The 16,485-nt window shown below is 40.0% G+C and overlaps 1 protein-coding gene across 1 annotated transcript; it reads right to left on the minus strand.

Moving 5' to 3' along the window:
* Positions 1-104: 104 nt before the first annotated feature.
* On the minus strand, positions 105-11,631 carry LOC135088140 (cytosolic carboxypeptidase 6-like). Its single transcript, XM_063983022.1, has 13 exons — positions 11,515-11,631; positions 8,337-8,397; positions 7,331-7,578; positions 6,910-7,004; positions 6,211-6,427; positions 5,960-6,128; positions 5,819-5,886; positions 5,427-5,585; positions 5,222-5,313; positions 4,704-4,918; positions 3,878-4,022; positions 3,492-3,670; positions 105-620 (listed from the first exon to the last, which is right to left on the minus strand). Exons 1-13 carry the CDS (start codon positions 11,629-11,631, stop codon positions 445-447), a joined length of 1,941 nt encoding a protein of 646 aa, XP_063839092.1. The 3' UTR covers positions 105-444.
* Positions 11,632-16,485: the final 4,854 nt, after the last annotated feature.

A 16,485-nucleotide genomic window follows, 5' to 3' on the forward strand; every position in this document is an offset into this window, starting at 1 on the left:
GACTGAATGATTAGTTAGATGTTAGTGATTGTAAATATGAAAAGCTTGGACATTATATGTTTAAATAAAAACAACTTGTTTTATTCGTTTCATCACACTTTACTCATTAACGTTTCATAAAGTTAATTAAGTACAGTCGACAGCACATTAGACTAATTTTTTTTTATGGCTTATTACACCATACAACATTCTATGCCACAGTTGACATTGATGTGCTGTCGTGTGTACCTAATAATCTACGAAAAATCATGCACTTACAATCAGTCGATATTGTAAAGTTTTGTAAGAGTACTTATTAATTTTGTGCGCGTAAAATGTTGACAGTCTTAAAAGAGTTAAAAGTCCAGTGGATACATTGGAAATAAGTGCACATAGCAAAAGAGGAAGAGTTAAAAATCGTTTGCCGCTACATTTTGGCACTTATCCCTTAGACTATCGATTGGTCTAGGAGTCAGACTCGTGCGTGTCGTACTCGTCACTAGTGAACCGAGGGTGGGAGGGGCGCGGGGGGCGGGCCAGCCGCGGCCGCTGCTTGTGCGGCGCGTAGGAGCGCACCTTCGGGGTCTGGATGTAAGCGCTCATGTCCACCACTGCCAGACGAGGGGTCCTTACGCCTATGCCTGGAGAGAACATTCATTCGTCAGTCAATATTTATAAATAACTGAAAAAATCGAACTGTCTAAGGCGAAAGGTCGTGGGTTCGATTCCCAGCATTCCCGTCTTAGGCAGTTCGATTTTTTCAAGTTATTTATATTTTAGTTTGAGAAGCGACTCTAATCGCTAAGAAATTTTGATGGCTACAGTCAATATTTATCTGCAAACACGCCGATAATAATAATATGAATTTGTGTGAAAAGTGCTGTACCTACAAAAGTATCTATTTCATACAGTAAAGCCGGGTCTGCAGCGCGTGTTTTGCCGTACACAGGTACACAAACAACAACATCTCAACATTCAACAAAACTGTCTACTAATTTTGTGTTGTACTTGACATCTGAACCCACTATATTTGAGGTCAGTTCAATTTTAACAATGACGGACCCCTTTTTAACTTGACCCTCTTTCCTTAACTGCAAAGAACAAAAAGAAAGCCAACAATACCAGGATTATTTACGTCTAGACGACTTTAGTAACAAGCCTTGCTGTTTCTTTTGACGGTTAAATTTATATGGACCGCTAGAACTAAAAAATAAACCACCTCCCCAAAGGATAACATAATAGATAATTAGGGAGTCTATTAAAATTGGATCATAGCAAACAGCACAGCTTTCATAAATAACCCATTTTTACAAAAGGTAAGTCTAGAACGGCATTCATCATCAAATACATAATTTTCAAATTGATTTTAGCCTATGGTCTCTTGACCAATGTAGTAATCAGTAAAAAATATTGTTTTAGCAGTTTACTACGTGGTATAAAGTTAGTGAAAGCTGAGTCGAACCAAGGACCTCTGGGTCGCCAGTCCAACTCTCACATCCGGTTTTATCTATCTATACTTATAATAAATCTGTAGAGAGGTCAATTCTGTACATGAAATATATTTTCAAAATAACTATCAGGGGGTGATTAGTGATCGATACTGATGCCAAAAATGCAATCAGTAAAATTTTTGTCTGTCTGTCTGTCTGTCTGTCTGTCTGTCTGTATGTTCCTTATAGAAACAAAAACTACTCGACGGATTTTAACGAAATTTGGTACAATTATTCTTCATACTCCTGGGCAGGTTATAGGATACTTAGGAATTCCCACGGGAACGGGAATTAGCAGGAAAATCCTTTTGTATGAAAAATCTAAACCGCTTAAGTTAGACGCTTGAAATTTGGCATGCAGGTACCTTAGTAAACTTAAAGCTTAGTTACAACAGGATATTGCAAAATTCCCACGGGTACGGGAGTTAGCGGGAAAAAACATTTGTATGAAAAATCTAAACCGCTTAAGTTAGACGCTTGAAATTTGGCATGCAGGTACCTTAGTAAACTTAAAGCTTAGTTACTACAGGATATTGCAAAATTCCCACGGGAACGGGAGTTAACGGGAAAAAACATTTGTATGAAAAAATCTAAACCGCGTAAGATAGATGAAGGGGGTAAAACGGGATCCACGCGTACGAAGTCGCGGGCGGCCGCTAGTCAAGCCATATTAACATAACGCTGGCCGACCCAAAGCTTGTTGCCATGTGGAGGAGCGCGACTGAGTTGCAACCAAATGCAAGAGTAAATCTCGACTACCCAAAATGTTCCCTATTGAAAACAAAACAAAGGTCTACCTCTCGTTACCAGTCATGACAGGCAGCAGCAGCACGTTTTCATAGTCGGGCGTGGTGCGCGGTCGCCGCTTCATGGCGGTGCAGCACGAAAGAAGCGGCATAGCAACACGCTTGGTTTCTCAAAGTGAGTTCTCTACTCTACCGAAAATGCTCCCTATTAAATACAGCATAAGGTATAGCCTGACCAGGAACATAAAAACCCTGGCATAGAGGCGCGTCAACTAACTTTATGTATCAGGATTCAGGGTTACGGGCTAATTTGATATTTTCATAAATTAACGAAAAAATATTATTATAGGTAACCTGGTTTAAATAAATTAAATGAAACCATCAATCGAGTTAGTAGGATTTATTTTATTATTCATCAATAATCAAATTCAGAACTTCAATATTCAACTGCAATGTCTGCTCATGAACGCTTCAAACTCGGTACTTCTTTCCCAATTCCATAAAATTCAACACTTAGAAAGTGACAAAAAACTTTAAAATAGGTAGTTGAAACAAACCGCAGCTAATTTTCATAGTGGACTGTACTATACGATAAACATGTCAGTCAATTTGACAACCTTTGTCGAAAACATTATTCAATGAAAATATTGTCCGAACCCTTAGTATTTCTCTTCGACAAATACTTTAACACATTGTGAACCACTTTTCTTTCACGACTATAAAAAGATTTTAGCAATTTAATTCACAAAATCAATTGCGCACATTTAAAATAAAGTTTGTTTATACTTTGACAGCAATAGACTGACATGCAAGGTGACATGTCAATGAAGTTTTCAGTTACTGTTGCCATTAAAAGAAATTAGTACCATTAGTTTTCCGCAACATGGCGAGGGTTTTTATGTTCCTGGTCAGGCTATACATCTCGTTACCAGTTATGACAGGCAACACGTTGTCATAATCAGGCATGATGCGCAGGCGCTGCTTATAAGCGATGTGACGCGGCAGCAGCGCACGCAACGACGACGGTTGTCTCATCAAAGTGATTCATTTACTCAAACCAAATTGTGCTCTATTCTAAACAAGATAAGGTGCACATCGTTACCAGTTATGACAGGCAGCACGTTTTCATAGTTTGGCATGGTGCGCGGGCGCCGCTTCATGGCAGTGTGACGTGACATGCGCGGCTGCAGCGCGGGCAGCGGCGGTTGTCTCATCAAAGTGAGTTCTTTACCCAAAATGCTCCCTATCCAAAACAGAATAAGGTGCACATCGTTACCAGTTATGACAGGCAGCACATTATCGTAGTCGGGCATGGTGCGCGGCCGTCGCTTCATGGCGGTGTGACGTGACATGCGCGGCAATAGCGCGCGCAGCGGCGGCGGAGACGCGGGCGGCAGCGGCGGAGACAGGATCCTCGGCCGGACGGCTCGTCGTTCGGGAGATGAGCTCGGAGATCTGCCAGGTATTTATGGCTTGAGAAACTTAACCATGATGTATTACAAATATTATAATTACTACCAGTATGGTCATCCCTGGGAGTGTCCGAAAAAATCAACTTCGTTTATTCCATTACATATACTTGTTAATTTTGTTCGTCGATCAGCTTAATTGCTGTAAATATTCTCAAAGGCATCAGGTGTGCTCTAAGCTCATAATAATTACCTCTCTCGTTCAATGACTGGCCTTCTCCGACGCCTGCGTCCTCTTGGGTCTTTTTTCTTATTCTTCCCAACCCTGGGAGGGATCACTCCTATGTGTCTGTAGTAATCGCATAGAGCTTTGCCCACCGACTTGCCTATTTTAGAGTCTGTAGTGAATGTTAAGAAAATCAATGCTAATTAGCTGAACAATAAGTAATATTGGGTAAGATAAAAAACTGGACAGACAGAATTTAGGGTCTAGTTTTGTTAAAAAAAGCTTCTTCCAGTTTTTACGAAAGAGTTGTTTTTGAATAGCCACCTTTTTATATTGCGCACACCTGGCTTTTGACCGAGGGCTATTTCAAGGCCACTAGCTTTATAAAACAGATGGCACTCGATAAATGAGATGTCGCGGTCTCAGGGCCACTATCTTGTAAAACGTGTAATAAAAGAACAGTGCAAGATATGGGGAAGGGTTGCAGCAATCTCAGGGCTAAGTACTTACTTACACAACTAAAAAAAAATCAAGCGGGCATTAGTGTCGTTAGTTTAATTTCGAAACAATCATAATACTTAGGTACACTTTGCTTAGTGTAGACCACTAGTCTAAATTAGGTAAGTAGCTAAAACTGTTTTTGTCAACAAAACACTGGTGGCCAGGAAGGCGCTACCTCATATAGCATACCTACCCCTAATCCCTATCCAAGTGCGTGGTAGTGGAATATTGCGACTTCACTTTCGAAGTACGATGCAAGATAAGGTAGAATTTGTAGAGACCGCTTCTACTAGTGAGTGGGTAGTTTTAAGGTAGGTAGGTACCTAGACTGCAACACACTTTTAAAGGATACAAGCATCCTCCGTGTAGTGTATGAATGGCCCACGAGGCGCGAGTCTGCGGCCGCCCAGTGATGCCAGTATGGAATAGGCGTCGATGGTGCCTGTTGGCAACGCGCGACGAGCGGTGCCCACCATGAGAGGATCCGCGTTGTATAGGCAATAGTCCGGCTGCCACGCTTCCACCCGAGCTGCCAGGAACTTTGGGAGCACTGCGTGGCGTTCGAAACTGAAAATGTAAAACTGTGTAACAAAAAAAACCAACCGAATTGAGAATCTCCTCCTTTTGTTGAAGTCGGTTAAAAACCAATCGTTGCCGATTAAACGAGTTGCAGAGTTCACATACCTCGTTTTGTAAGTGACGCGTCAGTCCTACTAGTACATAAACTAGAAAGGTTATACATACTAGCTACATACATAGCTAATAATAAAATACATAAGTCACATAATTATGTTAAATGGCTTAGATATTAGGACCACAAAAATGTTATTCGCGAGATTAAACACGCGAGTTAAGAAACTTGTAACTCACCGATAAACATCGTCATATGAATTTCCACGCACAAAAACACCTTCGCTGCTAATATCGGCGTGCAGATCAATGATGAAATCTAATTGTACGGACTGAAATTAAAAAAAAAGATACTTATATAAATAGAGCTGTTAACACCCTGCCTAAAATTAGCGATTTGCCTAACTAAGGCTCTCCATATAATTCAGTTAATTCTCAACTCTACCTTTTCAGAGTTGAGCTTGTTAAGCTGGTCCTTGACCGCGATCAGAGCGGGGTGTGCATAAGTGGTGGCGCGGTTCCAGCACCGGTTTGGATCCGAACCCAGGAGATCTGCTCGTTGGTTGCCCAGAAACACACCATCGGGGTTTAGCATTGGCACCACCTTCAAAAGTAAGTTAACTATAATTTTTAGTATAACAAACTCCGTAGAAGTGTACAGACTAAGGCTAAGTTGCACCACCTAACTTTAACGATAACCGGTGATTTTGTATGGAGTTTGACATATTTTTGACGTTTGTTAAAGTTAAAGTAAAATGGTGCACCCTAGCCTTAGTAGTAAGTATAGATGACCGCAACTTAAAGTAATTAACATAAAAAAAATATGTGTGTTAATACCTGTATGACTATACCATTTCGTAGAGCTGCAGCTTTTTCTGATGAGCTCACCATGTAATCCAGTAATCCTGTACAAAATAATGTGTTAGATTTAATTAGGAATGGACAATGATCGTAACAAGAAACATAATCAATGCTTACCTTGACAAATAAAAGACGCTGGTGGCTCGCCCCCATGTGCTCGGGCGATGATGAGGACAACCCTTTTCTTTGGCTCTACCACTTTACCTTTAACAGGTTGCTCCTCTTTAAGATCAGTCTCTTTGAACTCAAAATTTCCTATAGTCACTAAATCTATTCGACGCTTTTGCTGAAAGTTAAAAATAAAAATTGAGGACGAATACGAAAGTAAAGGGCGCGCGCAATATTAAAAGGCGAGATTTATTACCTACCGTTGTCTCAGCTATGGACTCTCTCGTTGCAAAGGCCTGTGCTTTCTTCTCCCAAACCGCCAGGTACTTTTGGAGCCTGGAGTAGGAGTAGGGCGCCGCTACAGTGAAATGGTACACGTCTTCTTCACGGTCGAATGCGAAGGCAATGCTTAGGATCCTCCTCCCTCGATGTGCGAGGGAACGGTGGTAAAACACCAAACGCCTGGGGATTCTTTGCCTGTCAACGGTCGTAGATAATTTTATTTAAAAGTGGCTGTGAAAACTAGTAATATGAAATAGGCAATAAAAGGCATGTTCTCTTCATTCCTTGGCTGACACACTTCATCTCACATACAGTAAAAATATTTATTCGAAATTGATATAATATTACTTACTCCAATAAAATGAAAACAGAAAACGTTAGAACATAGCTACGATAACTACTATCGTAAGTCCATGCTTCGCTAGCTTGTCCTAAAATAAGTTCGCAGAAGCAATCAAGGTGTCTATACCCTCCGTGCACACAACCACAACACACCACGGTGACGTGGCCCAGCTGTCCGCTGCGCAATTCAAATTGCAGTTAATTGCCTTTGCATACGTTACACACTGCATAAACGTATTCACCACAGCTTGCAAGTTTCATGAAGCATGAATATCAAAATACTATAGCAAGATGATAGCAAACATATCAAACCTGTTTAAGTTTTTGATACTTACCATTTGGGACGCGATGTAGAGCGCACCAATGGTGTCATGTCACCGTTGAATAAGGTGAGATCTTTGCCCAGATTTACCAGATTAAATATTACCCTCTGAAAATAATATTAATTAAACGTTTGAAATAGACTTCAGCACACAATCTATACTAATATTATAATGCTGAAGAGTTTTTTTGTTTATTTTTTTACTTGAACGCGCTAATCTCAGGAACTACCGGTCCGATTTGAAAAATTCTTTCAGTGTTAGATAGTCCATTTATCGAGGAAGGCTATAGGCTATATACCATCACGCTAAGAGTAATAGGTGCAGAGCAAAAATGAAAAATGTTGCGAAAACGGGTTTTCACGCGTACGAAGTCGCGGGCACAGCTAGTAACTGATAACTGGGTTAGTAATGTTGCACTGGCTAACATAATTACCTGATCCTGCTTCACATTCTCAACGGTAAAGTTGAACCAGAACCTCGCTCTTGGCCTGCAGGTGTCAGGCCGCACGTACAGGTCATACTCCAGCTCGCTAATGTGGTCGGCGCGGCCCAAGTTTCCGCACTCGAAGGCTGCGTCGAAGCACAGCTGGCCTCGCTTGGCCTTCCCGCTCTGGCCAGGAGGCCTGATGATCTGCCTGCTTAGGTTACCGAGGCCTCCTTCTCCGTCACTTTCTTCGCTATCTGCATGAGTAAGGTTTATAAAAAAATAAATAAATAAAAATAAAATTCATTTATTTCAGGCCAGGGCCCATAAAATTTCAATAATAATAATAATTGCATTAAATAATTAATTAAATAATTAAATAATTAAATAATTAAATAATTATTAAACCCTTTTGATTACAATGAGACTCAAACGTTTCCTTTTTGGTATTTAAGAACCTACTAACGGATGTGGTTTTTCTTTCTGAAAATGCCTTTTTTCACGAGATTTGACTGACTTGTTCTTCGGGTTAAGTTTTGTACGCTTTTACACATCAAGAAGAAGTTACCTATGTCACCAAAATTCTATTCCCTTTTGCCATACGATTATCTTCCACGCGATATGAATTTAACGGCGAAAACAATAACGTTTGATGTGTCGATATAACACTTTGCAAATAAAATGGTTTCCTCACATGAAATCAATTTGCAATGAGCAATCGATCGAGGTAAATTGAAATAGAAAACTTTTCAACAATCAAGAAAAACGTTAACTATTGTTGTTTTTCATATAATTAAGTTAGTTCACACTCTAAAAACGTCAAATCACGTCTTCTGACTGACTTAATTTTTATTAGCAGCAATTTGCACTAGTTAGTTCGCTTACATATTTTATGTACTTATAGGATAGGTATATTTTAACAAAAGTATGTAAGATGATGGATTAAATTAAAGAGCTTCAATAAAATTTTGACGAAGTTTCAACGTAGCACAGAAAATCACAAACACTAGCATACCCTCTGGGCCCCGAACGTATATGGAGGTGTGCTCAAGATCGTCTGTATAAGCCGCCATCCCCTCAATACTCAATACTCAATACTCAACGCCTGTTCCCACTATACTGAGAACACTACACTACCCCGACTACCCCCTAGTTAGATCGTGCAAAGATTGGGCCTCCTTCGATAAGTGCGATAGTCTAGGTGTACCTAAGGCAAACCGTTTAGGTGAACACGCCAACGATCTATCGTCTTATTTGGCATCCAATTGAAATGTTAACAACTTTTCAGTGCGATTGGTTCCCGCCATGCTAGTTGGTTTGGTGGGCGGACTGACAATTGGGTTCCGTGAGTTTACGAAAATTTCCTGAAATGAATTACTTACGAATCAAGTAAAATTGAGCATATTTTACCTAGTTTGTATCTTAGAACCCAAAAGTTATTAGGTAGGTACTTATTGTTGTTATGAACCCATATTAATTACAACTTACTTCTACGACGTTAACGAACGTTAACCCTGTATTTAAAAAAAAAGAACCAAGCAAAAAATACGCATATTTTATACCATATTGTTTTTTTTATATTCATTCGCAAACATTCTATTTTCAACGTAATTGTTTTCGCGCTACAATAAAAGTTGGAAAGGTCCCTGTCCCTGACGTTAGATAGCGCCTTCGTAGAGCACTACATGCATCATTCGACAATTGCCAAAATAAAGTGGAAACTTTGTAGTATATTGTTTCGGTTCCGGTATAAATCTAACACTTGCGTCTCGTGCCACACGTTTCTTCCGTACTCCTCAAATGTTTATGGGAATTTTAGTGTATTGCATCAAAAAGTAATACAGGACCGCATCGACACGGCGCTTTTTAATTTCGATAAAGGCATGTGGAAAGTTTTTACAAATTAAATTGCCTAAAAATAAAAAAATCTAATAAGATTTAAGCAGTAAAACGTATAATTATTCATTAAGAGCTAGCGGGGGATGGTGTTGCTCACGTCCGTAGGATTTACCACCTTCTCCTAGGCCCACCCTACACGTATCCCCCGGGTGGTGCTAAACGAGCAACAACGCCGAGTCACAGGCGGCGGTCAAGTATCCTGTTTATGGCCACCACTGGCCCAAAGGCATTAAATACCCTTTAAAATTGTGGCGGTTGTACCTTGGGAAAGTGCAACTTGATACCCTCCCAACCCTCGTTTATGGAAATGTCGAATGTGAGTAAATGCGATTTGTCCTGCGATCCGGCTAACCCCCGGCGCTCTCCAGTACCCGGGCTGGAGAGTGTGAAATATGTTACCGAAGACACCACTGGAGTGAGTAACCAGGCTTCTGTGGCTGTTAATGTTACTGGAAACAAAAAATTTGTACAGCAAGCCTTCCATCCAAGTCTTTTTGTCAGCAGACCGAGAAGTGCATCAATATCTGGTCTGCCAAGCTCAGATGCTAGAACAGTTTCTGGAGAGATAGAGGTGATACAACAACCTCTAAGCGTAACAGATAATTATAGTGATACAGTAATTGATCCTCCAACTTGGCAAAGAGTACCTTCAATCAGGAATCCAAATAAAAGGAAGAAACTGTCAAGTTCCCCCTCACCAGAAAAACTATCAACCACCAACCGTTTTAGTGGATTGACAGTTGATTTGACTGAAGACACAGAGCAACCAACACATACAAAGAAAGTTACTAAACCTCCACCAATCCTGTTGTATGGAATAGAAGATGTGAACAAACTGACAGAACTTATTGAAGTATCTGCAGATAGGTCAGAATTTTCATACAAAAACATCAACAAAAACCAACTCAAAATAACCGCCACAAATATTGAAGCCTACAAAAGAATAATATCTGCAATCCGCGAGAAAGGTTTAATAGGGCATACCTTTAACCTAAAGAACAAAAGACCATACAGAATAGTCATTAGAAACTTACACCACACAACTCCACTTAGCAGTATAAAAGAAGCAATAGAAGAAACGGGCAATACGGTAGAAGGAGAAATCATAAACGCCAAGTTTGGTCCACTTAAAAAACCTACATCAACATTCTTCGTTAATATCTCCCCAGGCCCCAATAATAAGGCAGCTAAGGACATCAAGGTTATCTATCACCAAGTTGTAAAAATTGAAGATCCACGAAAGAGAAATACAGTAGTGCAATGTCAAAGATGTCAACAGTACGGACATACGAAGAACTATTGCATGAAACCCTTCCGCTGTGTTAAATGCTCCCAAGCTCACAAAACATCTGAGTGTCCAAAAATAGATCGCAATACTCCAGCAACCTGTGCTCTGTGTTTAGGTCCCCATCCAGCCAACTACAAAGGCTGTGAAGTTTATAAAGAAATTCTTGCTCGAAAAACGGCAAAAAGAGTTCCCCGAAAACAATACAATATGCAACATATTGATACAAACAATATAGCTATTATTCAAACAGAAAAACAGCATCAAGAAATAGATGATAAAAAACCTAATGTCCCGAAAAAGTCCTATGCAAATGTGACCAAAGAGAAATCCTGCTCTAATAATGCAACCAAGGAAGAAAATCAATCTGAATCGCTTCGTATGATTGAAAAAATATTCTCAAAACAATCCGAAAAAATTGATCTCGTCTTACAACAAATGGGGACATTACTCCAACTAATAACGACTCTAATCTCTAAGTTGGGATAATGGCTACCCTAAAGATAGCCACTTGGAACATTAACGGACTCGCACACAACATTCATGAAGTAGAAACTCTACTCCATATGCATCAAATTGACGTACTGCTTGTCGCAGAGACCCATTTTGTTAGTAGCAGCCTAGTAAGAATCAGAGGATACAATATCTACTCGACAAACCACCCAGATGGAACAGCACATGGAGGAGTGGCAGTTATTATCAAAACAAATATTGAACATCACGAGCAACCAACATTTAGCACGGACCATATCCAGGCCTCAACAGTAGCAATTTTCGATAGAAATGGCGATTTCAATGTCTCAGCTGTGTACTGCCCACCAAAGCATAGAATAACAGAAGACCAGTTCACCGAGTACTTTAGAAGCCTAGGTAGCCGCTTCATAGCAGGAGGGGACTGGAATTCCAAACACCTTCATTGGGGCTCTAGACTGGTGACTACTCGCGGTAGAGAACTGAAAAAAAGCGTCGATGTGAATGTTTTGAGAACTATCTCGACTCCGGAACCAACCCACTGGCCTACAGATCCGGATAGATTGCCGGATATTCTTGACTTTTTCATCACCAAAGGTTTGTCGCGGATGTTCTTCCGGGTTGACTCGTGCTTGGATGGATCCTCTAACCACATTCCTGTAATCTTAACAGTAAGCACAATGGTATTAAGCACAGAGAAGCCTCCTCACCTGTACAACAAGAGCACTGACTGGGACTCGTTCCGGGACCTGGTGACCCAACAATTGCAGCTTCAGGTGGCTCTCAAATCTGAGAATGACATAGATGAGGCTGTTAAGAATTTCACGACCACAGTCCAGGCGGCTTGCTGGAAGTGTACTCCAGAATCACAGAACAAGAGACCCAGGCAGAACACAGTCTCGGCAGAGATAAAAAACCTCATCTTGGAAAAGAGAAGACTTCGTAGAGTTTGGCATTGCAGTAGGCATGCTGAAGACAAGACTATCCTCAATAGAGCTACCAAAGACCTCAAACATATGATAGCGAACGAGAAAGATACTGCTATGGAGGCGTACCTAACGTCATTGTCCGCAACCAATGCAACAAACTACTCTCTTTGGAAAGCTTGCCACACAAACAGCCGCCCTATAGAACCAAAACCTCCAATTAGACTGCCAAACAACAAATGGGCTAGATCAAACCAAGAAAAAGCGGACGCTTTTGGATTTCATCTGGCTGAAGTCTTCAAACCTAATGAGGCTGACCCAGAGTCGGATGAAAAGGAAATAGAAGATGCTCTGGACCAGGCTTATCAACTAGATCTTCCCATAAGACCGACTAGACCGAGTGAAATTGAAGACTTAATCAGGCAGTTGGAGGAGAAGAAAGCCCCGGGATTTGACCTGATTGATAAGAGGGTACTCATGGAACTTCCAAGAAAAGCCATTATTTTTCTGGTCATGATCTTTAATGGTGTCATACGAACTGGCTACTACCCGGCCCTATGGAAAGTTTCCCAGGTGATCATGATCAAGAAACCAGGTAAACCAAGTCATGAAGTCACCTCTTATAGACCTATAAGCCTCCTACCGGTGACCTCAAAGATATTTGAAAAGGTCCTATTGACGAGACTGTCCACGGAGCTTATGAACAATTCCATCATACCAGACCATCAGTTTGGGTTCCGGAAGTATCATGGCACAGTGGAGCAAATACACAGAGTGTGTAGGGTAATCCGGGAAGCACTTGAACACAAAGAGTACTGCTCCTCAGCGTTTCTGGACGTACAGCAAGCATTTGATAGGGTCTGGCACACCGGCTTGTTGTACAAGATTAAACTGCTGCTACCGTACACTTACTGTGTACTCATAAAGTCCTATCTAGCTGACAGAATATTTCAGATCAAAGAGGGTCAATTCACATCCTGCTTCCATCCCATATCAGCGGGGGTGCCACAAGGGTCAGTTCTAGGACCCGTTCTCTACACAATATTTACTTATGACCTACCTCGAAACGAAGAAGTGACTGTGGCAACCTTTGCTGATGACACCGCAATTATGGCTCGCAACAAATGTCCTTTGGAGGCTTCAATGATGCTACAACGCAGCTTAGACCAGATTGACAAGTGGCTGACTAAATGGCGAATAAACGTTAGTACATCAAAGTCAGTTCATGTCACATTCGCTCTGCGACGAGGGAACTGCGCTCCAGTCTCTCTCGGAAATGACCCACTTCCACAAAAGGATCACGCTAGGTATCTGGGTATGTACCTGGATCGCCGGCTCACATGGAGGAAACATGTACAGATCAAGAGAGATGAGACAAACCTCAGATACAGGGGTCTATACTGGATGCTCGGACGAAACTCCAAATTGTCTCTCGACAACAAGCTTCTCATCTACAAAAGTATTCTGAAACCGGTGTGGACTTACGGAATCCAATTGTGGGGATCAGCATGCGACTCCAATATCAGCATCATACAAAGATGTCAGAACTACATCCTCAAACAGATCTCCAACGCACCATGGTTTCTTAAAATTTCGGAACTCCATGAAAATCTAAAAATCAACACAGTCAAGGAGGAAATCAAAAACATTAGTCAAAAATACAAAAAGAGGCTGACTAACCACCCCAACCACCTTGCTGTGCAGCTCACAATTCCAGAAGCTATGCGGCGACTGAAGCGACGGCACATTCTGGACATCATGGAGAGCCAGAATTGACCATGGAGGGAGTCCCAGTGGGGATTCTGCTTTCATCGCCGATAATCACAGAACAAATCTGTTCATAGTCTTCTGACTGATCGCATGATGGAATAAAGGAAAAAAAAAAAAAAAAAAAAGAGCTAGCAGATGATAGCCAAGTTTGGTTGTTGTCTTGTTAGACTGCAACGCCAACGGTCAGTGTCATGTGCACTATTTTTATCTATTGACCATTAAAATCTCTGTTAGTTTCAGGCAAGTTAATTAGTGTGATTGTTAGAAAAAAAAATGAAACTAGAAAGTCTATAGATCAAGTTTTGGTGCTAAAAGAGTTAGAACGACACTCAAGACCTTATTTTGTACCAAAATGTAATGCAGCCCTGTATTCTAAGAGTACCTACTACGAGTATAGAACGTCGTAGTCTGAAAGCACATTTACTTAGTTACCGAGTGTACGCTGCCCTAGCCCCTACAGAAGAATCCGTAGCGGCTCGTAGCATTTCGTAGCAAGGAGGGTTTTCAGCTTTTTACCAAGGTAAGTATTTAATGTGGTCTGTAAACTCTGTAGTACACAATAATGTTAGTGTTCGGTCTTTTGGTGAAAATCAAGTAAGAAACGATGTTTACATGCTGAAAAACACTTTTTAAGTATGTAAAAGCTATAAATGTAAACTAATTCTTCAGTATCTTTAATCTTTCTAATATAGCGAATGACAATATTCAACAATATTCAAAATACGGAATATGATTAATTAAACTACTATACATTCGTATTTATTCTTATAGTAAAAAGAAAAAATATTGAAGTAGTAGTAAAGATCAATGTGTTTTAATTGTACCGATATAGTAACATAGATGTATACCAATTTGGCACGAAAATTAATTATTTGTTTAAGTATTATAGTTCTTGTTAGCGTATCTACAAAACTACATTAGATAATTATGTACCGAAGATTTGAGTTTTTAATCATTTGGTCTCAACAATTACAATGGTTAAATCGGAAATAAACCTAAATATTAGTAGCATTAGGTATCCAAATCGAGTAGTATAGCATAGTGCTACAACTAAATAATAAGCTCTCAATAAACTATGTTCTAAAATAGAAAAATAAAGAGAAACCAGATACTTTTAAATTGAGTCCACGGTTGCGTTGTTATATCTAATTGTTAATAATTGCAATAATAAATTCGCCGGATATCACTTTCAAAAGAATTGCATTGCGACTCTTGCATTAGTCCCATGAATTTGTTCAATATAAAAGCGGCTAGATTTTCCGTTTTGTCTTGAAACTAATACATATAAAAATGCGAAATTACCTGACATTTTCACACCATTGTTACTCCGTTGTCCATATGCGGTTACTCAACACCCACACAGCTCACCATTAGTTAATTAACGACCGAATGCAGTAACGTTTTGGAGTCGCTCGGCATCCTTTGTGCCGATGCAGGGCTCGTTGCCACGTTACGCCGTAGTGCGACATTTCTACTTTCATAATAAATGCACAATAAAAATAAAATACAAACATTATGATTAGGATGCGTACAGCCGGGCAACCGTAGCTTAGCAACGCCATGAGTTCCACGGTTGCGCCTGTGGTTGCGCTCTACCTTTGATTTTATTTACTACAAGCTTTTGCCCGCGGCTTCACCCGCGTTTAATTTAGCTTGTCACATATCGTCATAAATTATAGCCTATATGTTATTCTGGGTTATAAACAATAATACTGTAAGTAAAGTTTCATCAAAATTCGTTCAGTAGTTTTTGCGTGAAAGAGTAACAAACATCCAGACATCAAAACTTTCGCATTTAATATTAGTAGGATTAAGAAAGCGCTCACTTCCCTACTGTAACGACTGTTTTTTGTAACAAACTAATGAACTTACAAACATGCAAGACTTGAATCATTAATTACACTGGACCACAAAGAAAAAGGATCGCTTAGAAAATCTTCAATGAGGACAGGCGCGGATCCACCGTTGTGGGCACTGTGGGCATGCCCACAACCCTAATTTGCTTGTTTTAATTATGATCTATTGATAAGATCGATAGGCATGTATGTATGTCCGGGCATGTAGTGATCCAACTCTCACTTTGCTAATTTTTGGTGGCTGTGCCCACAACCTTTTTTGAGGGCTGGATCCGCGGAAGTACCTGATCTACCTTATAGACTAAACTAAAATAAACTAGAGATAGAGAACGTCACAACGCGACATTTTTATATGAAACTAAACTAAACTAATTCATGCGTTTTATTTTCAATAAATGTAAAATAAATAATTGCGTAGTTTTTCCAATGTGTTTTGTTTCACATAGCTAGGCGTTACGTAGGCTACTTTTGAAGATAATAGAAGATTTTCTAATTTTTTATTTGCGGTCCAGTGCATAATGCAAAATAGGCGATGTGCATAAAACAATTTTAAATTTATTAGACACGCTTTCCAAAATAAAAAATTTGCTTTGGGTATTCCCGTACTTACTGAGCGAATCCTGAGACGTATACGTATCACGTGGGAAACTAATGCTTCGTCAATAATGTCAAATGTCCTTGACTATGTTATCGATGTATGAGTAATCTATGTTTGACATTTATATTTATCATTAAATGATAAAAAATTGGCCAAGTGCGTGTCGTGCCACGCGCAGTGTAGGGTTCCGTAGTTGTCCGTCGTTACCACAATATATTTCAGAAGCAAGCAATTACTTCATCTAAAGTCACTTTTCATATTTTCTTCTAAGGAATTTTTACTGGTTAAATTTTTTTATAATACATACATGAGTCAAATGACTATTATTTTCAAAGTAACTGATGTATCTTAACCATTAT

The sequence above is a fragment of the Ostrinia nubilalis genome, chromosome 3, assembly GCF_963855985.1.
Source record: "Ostrinia nubilalis chromosome 3, ilOstNubi1.1, whole genome shotgun sequence".
Classification (NCBI taxonomy): Eukaryota; Metazoa; Arthropoda; class Insecta; order Lepidoptera; family Crambidae; genus Ostrinia; species Ostrinia nubilalis.